This window comes from Erinaceus europaeus, chromosome 23, assembly GCF_950295315.1.
Source record: "Erinaceus europaeus chromosome 23, mEriEur2.1, whole genome shotgun sequence".
Taxonomy (NCBI): domain Eukaryota; kingdom Metazoa; phylum Chordata; class Mammalia; order Eulipotyphla; family Erinaceidae; genus Erinaceus; species Erinaceus europaeus.
Genome location: NC_080184.1, coordinates 10802073 through 10809858, shown reverse-complemented (window position 1 = coordinate 10809858; position 7786 = coordinate 10802073). Strand labels below are relative to the sequence as shown.

The following is a 7786-nucleotide window of genomic DNA, read 5'->3' as shown; positions in this document are numbered from 1 at the left end:
GACTGAAGTTATGAGCCCCTTGGAACATACCTAAATTAGACTTCCTAGCTTCTTCCCACACAAAGACCCCACGTTTCATTTTCTCTACTTCTACCTTTGGGTTCTTATTTATTAAACAACTTGGCCTGCTTTGTATCTTATCGCACCTTTCAGCCACCAAGTGGTAGGTATAAATTCCATCCTGACCTCCCTGGGCAGATGACCTCACCAAAGTGTTCTGGAACCTCACCTCCCCAGAGCCCTGCCCCACTGGGGAAAGATAAAAACAATCTAGGGGTAGGGACCCACCTGACAAAGTCCATGTCCAGCTAAGAAGCAACTGTACAAGTCAGACCTTCCACTTTCTGCACCCCATAAGTAAGTTTATCCCATACTCCCAGAAAGATAAAAAATAAGGTAGTTTGCAATGGAGGGGAGGGAAGATGGAACTCTGGTGGTGAGAACTGTGTGGAATTATACCCATTATATCTTACAGTTTTGTTCATCATTATTACATCATTAATAAAAGTTAAAAATAAATAAAAACCATCAAGCTCCTTAAAAATTAAATTAAAGAAATAAATAAGAGAAAGAAGGAAAGAAAAAATTGTACTCAGGTGGGAGAGAGGAAACCATATACCTTCCCCCAGAACTTGGTGGAATAATAAGACAGTCAGAGAGATGTAGAAAGTTGGGAATAAAAGATTTCAGCAATGAAAACCAACAACGTTCTTAGTTCCAGAATCCATGCGTTTATCACGGACATGAGGTAGCTTGGCTGAAGATTTTCCTCAAGGCCCCTTTCACATCCTTGTTCCTCAGACTGTAAATAAAAGGATTCAGCATGGGGGTGACCACAGTGTACATCACAGAGGCCACTGAGACTTTCTGTGGAGACTGAGCCAGGGCTGACGTGAAGTAGACCCCTACCCCTGTCCCAAAGAAGAGGGACACCACTGACAGATGAGACCCACAGGTAGAAAATGCTTTCTTCTTCCCGCTTGATGAAGACATTCTCTGAATGCAGGCTGCAATTCTCCAATAGGAGAAAAGGATCCCCAAGAGAGGGAAAACGCCCAGCAGACCTGTCATAAAATAGATCAGTGAACTGTTGAGGAAGGTGTCCGAGCAGGCCAGCCTGAGGATCTGTGTCAGTTCACAGAAGAAATGAGCAACTTCCAAATCATCGCAGAAGTTCAGGTCCACCATCAGTGACATATGAAGGAGGGAGGTCAGGAGGCCAACAACCCAGGTGAGCAAAACCAACAGGCCACATAGCTGGGGGTTCATAATGACTGTGTAATGCAGGGGGTGACAGATGGCCACAAAGCGGCCATAGGCCATTGTAGTGAGCAGAAGGGTGTCCAGGATGGGAAATAACATGGTGAGGTACACCTGAATCATGCAACCCAGGTAAGAGATGGCTTGGTTCTGCCTCTGGATGTCCATCAGAATCTTGGGGACGATGGTGGTAGTGAAACAGATGTCCACCAATGACAGGTTGGAGAGGAAGAAGTACATGGGGGTGTGGAGATGGGAGTCAGAGACACTGACCAGGATGATGAGCAGGTTCCCAAGCACAGTGACCAGGTACATGGACAGGAAGAGTCCAAATACAAGGGGTTGCAGTTCTGGGTCTTTGGAGAATCCTAGAAGGGTGAATTCTATGAGTCTTGATTGGTTTCCTGCCTCCATAGAACTGACATATGGAGAAAGAGAGGGAGAGGGAGAAGGAGAAGGAGAGGGAGAGGGAGGAGCTATTATTATTCAGCTATTAAGAGATAGGAATTCAAATATTACTCAGCTATTAAAAATGGCGAATTCACCTTCTGTACCTCATCTTGGATGGACCTTGAAGGAATCATGTGAAGTGAGATCAGCTAGAAAGAGAAGGATGAATATGGGATGATCTCATTCATAGAAGCTGAGAAAGAGCTAGAAGGAATTATGTTAAGTGAGCTAAGTCAGAAAGATAAAGATGAGTATGGGATGATCCCACTCATCAATATAAGTTGAGAAAGAAGATCAGAAATGGAAACTAAAAGCAGGATCTGACTAAATTGAAAGTAAGGCACCAAAGTAAAACCCTGTGATGAGGGGGAGGGTAGACATGCGGCTTCCTGGGCTGGCGCATGGATGGGATGGGACGCAGTCTTTTGGTGGTGGGAATGGTGTTTATGTACACTCATATTAAAGTGTAGTCATATAAATCACTATTTAATTAATATGAGAGGGGAAAATTGATTGTATTTCTCAAAGTTTTTAAAACACAGACTGAGTCTTTTTAATATAGAGGCTGTGTCTTTGATATGCGGACTCTCTCAAAAGCCTAGCTAGACCAAGTAGATCAGAAGCAACCGGTGGCACAGCTATATACAAGATACTGGATATTATACAGCAAACCCTAACACAGGGGCTTTTCAAAGTTAACCAAATAATGTGATGATAACAATAACTATCCATTGTCTTCTTGAACCCTAAAAAGCAGGAACCTCACATTTCCACTATAGAGCCTATATTTCCCCCAGTCCTGGAACCTTAGGGTAGGGCCCACTTTCCCGCATGCCTCTCCCAATTCATATCAAATAAAATTACATCTGCCGATCACAACCTAATCAACACAACTATTGCCACCTCAACATGCTTCAGCTCAGACTGTGTCCAGAGACTTCAGGTGTGGAATGACAACCTTTCAGCTTCATTACTCGGGTGGGAACTTTCCTTTCATAGTATTCTCTAATTCCATCCCAGGTGGTTCACTTCCTAACAAAGTCCCAAAACCTAGATATAGACCAGGTTCCAGGAGATAGAGCAAATGTTCACACATATCCATAAACTAGGGAAAAATATATACCTGAAAGCAGAAGTACACTAGAGTTTGCAGTGAGTATCCCCCCAACACTTCCTCTCCACTATTCCAACCTTTGGGTCCATGATTGTTCAACAATTTGTTTGGCTTTGTATGTTAACTCTCTTTTCAGCCACCAGGTTCCAGATGCCATCAGGATGCCGGCCAGGCTTCCCTGGACTGAAGACCCCACCAATATGTCCTGGAGCTCTGCTTCCCCAGAGACCCATCCTACTAGGGAAAGAGAGAGGCAGACTGGAAGTATGGATCGACCAGTCAACACCCATGTTCAGCGGGGAAGCAATTACAGAAGCCAGACCTTCTACCTTCTGCAACCCACAACGACCCTGGGTCCATGCTCCCAGAGGGATAGAGAATGAGAAAGCTATTGGGGAGGGGATGGGATATGGAGATTGGGTGGTGGGAATTGTGTGGAGTTGTACCCCTCCTATCCTACGGTTTTGTTAATGTCTCCTTTCTTAAATAAGTAAAAATAAAATTAAAGCAGGACCTGACCAAATTGTAAGTAGGGCACCAATGTAAAAACCCTGTGGTGAGGGGTAGACATGCAGCTTCCTGGGCCAGTGGGGGGTGGGAGTGGGTGGGAGTGGGTGGGAGGGATGGGTCACAGTCTTTTGGTGGTGGGAATGGTGTTTATGTACACTCCTAGCAAAATGTAGACTTATAAATCAGTAGTTAATTAATATGAGAGGGGGAAAATCAGTTGTATGTCTCAAAGTTTTTAAAACACAGACTGAGTCTTTTTAATATATAGGCTGTGTATTTGATATGCGGACTCTCTCAAAAGCCTAGACCAAGTAGATCAGAAGCAACCAATAGCACAGCTACATACAAGATACTGGGTACTGTACAGCAAACCCTAACAAAAGGACTTTTTTTTTTTTGGTAAGGATTTTTTTTATTTCCAACCATATTCCTTTGATCTATAAATATATCCCATTTCCATCATTTAGTTTCCAGAAGCCTCTTTTTAGTAATTTTTCAAATTTGTGTCTTTCAACTTTGCTCCACTCCTTCTTCCCTCCCCTCCTTTTCTTCTCCTTTTCTTTTTTTTCAAAAGGACTTTTCAAAGTTAACCCAATTAACAAATAATGTGATGATAACTTTAACTATCGATTGTCTTTTTGAACCCTAAGACAGCAGGAACCTCACATCTCCACTATAGAGCCTCTACTTCCCCCTGTCCTGGAACCCTTGGATAGGGCCCACTTTCCCGTATGCCTCTCCCAATCCATATCAAATAATATTGCATCCGCCGATCACAACCTAATCATCACAACGATTGCCACCTCAACATGCTTCACCTCAGACTGTGTCCAGAGACTTCACGTGTGGAATGACAACCCTTCAGCTTCATTACTCGGGTGAGACCTTTCCTTTCATAGTATACTCTAATTCCATCCCAGGTGGTTCACTTTCTAACAAAGCCCCAAAACCTAGATATACACCAGTTTCCGTGAGAGAGAGCATATGTTCACACATATCCATAAACTACTGCAAAATATATACCTGAAAGCAGAAGTACACTAGAGTTTGCAGTGAGTACCCCCCTAACACTTTCTCTTCACTATTCCAAGCTTTGGGTCCATGATTGCTCAACAATTTGTTTGGCTTTGTATGTTAACTCTCTTTTCAGTCACCAGGTTCCAGATGTCATCAGGATGCCGGCCAGGCTTCCCTGGACTGAAGACCCCACCAATGTGTCCTGGAGCTCCGTTTCTCCACCCTACTAAGGAAAGAGAGAGACAGACTGAGAGTATGGACCGACCAGTCAACGCCCATGTTCAGTGGGGAAGCAATTACAGAAGCCAGACCTTCCACCTTCTACAACCCACAATGACCCTGGGTCCATGCTCCCAGAGGGATAGAGAATGGAAAGCTATCAGGGGAGGGGGTGGGATATGGAGATTGGGTGGTGGGAATTGTATGGAGTTGTACCCCTCCTATCCTATGGTTTTGTTAATGTCTCCTTTCTTAAATAAGTAAAAATAAAATTTAAAAAATAAAATTAAATAATAGGAAAAAAATTTAAAAAACAATTAAAAAGAAGAAGTTGAGAAATAAGAACATAAAGGGGAATTACGAAGCAGAACTTGGACTGGAGTTGGTATATTGCACCAAAATAAAGGACTCTGGAGTGGGGAGAGGGTGTTCAGGTCCTGGAACACGATGGTGGAGGAGGACCTATGTGGGGTGGTAGTGTTCTGTGGAAAACTGAGAAATGTTACACGTGTACCAACTACTGTATTTTACTATTGACTCTAAACCATGAATACTTCCAATAAAGAATAAAAATTATCTGTGGAAAAAAATGAGAGATTTACTTTCTTCACCTCATCTGGAATGGAGCTTGAAAAAATCATGTGAAGTGAGATCAGCCAGAAAAAGAAAGATGAATATGGGATGATCTCACTCATGGATGATCTCACTCACTCTTGGAAACAAGAACAGAAAAGGGAAATACAAAGCAGAACTCAGACACGGTCTGGTGTATTGCACCAAAGCAAAGGGCTCTGGGAGTGGGAGTTGGCTTTCAGGTCCTGGTAAATGTTGGTGGAGGAGGGCCAAGGCTTGGAGGGGGGACAATGTTTTTCAGAAAACAAGAAATTTTGTTCACATACCAACAACTGTACTTAGAGTTGACTGTACATCATTAATCCCCACCAATAAAAAAAATAATAAAGAATTTGAAAATAGAGATTTCTTCTTGCCAATCATCCCAAATTAAACATCTCTTTTATAACAACAAAAAATGGAGCAGAAAATGTCTGAGAACACAAGATTTTGTATACCCGTGGCCTCAGGTTTGATTGTCCTGCAGTAAATGTGACAAAATGGTGCTCTGATCTCTCTCTCTTCCTCCCTCATTCTCTCCCCCTCTTTCCCACTCTTTCTCTCCCTTTACTCCTCTCCCTGTCTCCCCCCATATATATATATATATATATATATATAATTGAAGCCAAGGAATGGGGGCATAGTATTAATCTCAAGTACTCTGCACAAGAACCCAGGTTCCAGACCAAACCCTGCACTCATCTACAGTAGGAATGTTTCACAAGTAGTGAAGTGTATCTGCAGGTATCTCTCATTCTCTCTCTGTCTATCTCTCCCCTTCTCAGTTTCTCTCTGTCTGCTCCAGCTATATGCACTGTAATCCATAAATCCCCCAATTAAAAAATAGATTGATTTGCTAAAAAATATAATTTTAATGAAGTATCTGGAAGACTAAAAAAATTAAAATCATAGCTATATTTTACATTCCCCTGTGGCACCATTCGATGGATATCTCCCACCCTCTGCAGGAATCCTATACCACACAAGTTGAGATTCCAATTTATAAAATGTATTTATCAATAGGATTGGCCTAGACCTCACCTCTCTCCACTATCACTGGTCATTTCCATCAGGAACATTATCATAAACCCTCTGTGGGTCTCTACAGGATCTTGGCCTCACTGATCAGCAATGATAAGGACTACCCCAATCTCTGAAGGGAGGCTGGGTCAGCCAACTCTGTCACTTGAGAAAGAATACTTCTGAAATGAGTGCAGCCTAGAATATTCCTAGATATGGCCAAGGGCTGTGAAATCAGAATTATAGGGACTCAGGCTCCCATGCTAAATATGAATAGATACAGGCCCTAGGCCAGATCGATGGGGGTTTAACCGTTAACAGTATTTATATACTTTTCTCATATTTTGGAGCTACTCTCTGCCCTAATCCAGCATTGTAGTCCTATTCTCAACTCAGACACCATCTTCCCAAACAATCCCTTTAGCCCACCTGCATATTAGCTGTTGGGCTCAAGCAAGAATGACTAAAGTCATGGGCCCCTTGGAATATACCTGAAATAGACTTCCTAACTTTTTCCAAAATGGAGACCCCCAAATCTCATGTGCTCTATTCTAACTTTTAGCTTCCTGATTACTAAACAATTTGTTCTGCTTTATATCTTAATGCTTTTCAGAGCCACCCCGCTGCAGATGCTACCATAATGCCTACCTGACCTCCCTGGGCAGTCGTCCAGCCCTCACCAGTGTGTCCCAAAGTCTCATATCTCCAGAGCCCTACACCACCAGGGAAAGGTAGAATCCACCTGCCAACACCCATGTCCACTGGTGAAGCAATTACAGACACCAGGCCTTGAATTTTGGGGAGCCAAGATGGCATCTAGGAGACAACACCTGGTGAGGCCTCTGCAAGGAAACTGCTTTCAACCTGGGAAACTCGGAAGAGACCACCAGATTCCAGATGCTACTATGATGCCAACCCAACTAGAGAGTTGGATGGGCAGAAGACTCCACCATGTGTCTTGGAGCCCCACCTCCCAAGACCCCTACCCGACTAGGGAAAGAGAGAGATAGGCTGGAAATATAGATCAACCTGTCAACACCAGTGTTCAGTGGAGAAGCAATTACAGAAGTCAAACGTTCCACCTTTTGCACCCCATAATGATCCTGGGTCCATGCTCCCAGAGGGTTAAAGAATACAACAATGAACTCTGGTGGCAGGAACTATGTATTCTTACATAGTACCCCTGTATTCTTACAATTTTGTTCATTATTATTAAATCACTAATAATTTTTTAAATTAAGACGTTAACTTAAAAAGTTTCCGGGGGTCGGATGGTAGTGCAGACAGACAGACAAATAGATGATAAATAGAAAGATGATAGTCTACGGTCATACCACCCTGAACACACCCGATCTTGTCTGATCTCGGAAGCTAAGCAGGGTCAGGCCTGGTTAGTACTTGGATGGGAGAAAGATGATAGATAAACAAAGAGGAAAGATCTTTGGCACTGATCATGATGCCCATGAAACTTTCACACTGCAGGTGGGAACCAGGGGCTTGAACCCTGGACTTCACACAAGGCAGTTTATGTACTCTACCATCTGAGCCAGCACCTGGCCTCCAACCACACTATGTATGCATGTA

The 7786-nt window shown here is 43.1% G+C and overlaps 1 protein-coding gene across 1 annotated transcript; it reads right to left on the bottom strand.

The window, feature by feature from the left end:
* Positions 1-229: 229 nt before the first annotated feature.
* LOC103116120 (olfactory receptor 7D2) lies at positions 230-1705 on the bottom strand. Its single transcript, XM_007525986.2, has one exon. The coding sequence runs from the start codon at positions 1672-1674 to the stop codon at positions 736-738; it is 939 nt and encodes a 312-aa protein (XP_007526048.2). The 5' UTR covers positions 1675-1705; the 3' UTR covers positions 230-735.
* Between the last annotated feature and the right edge of the window lie 6081 nt (positions 1706-7786).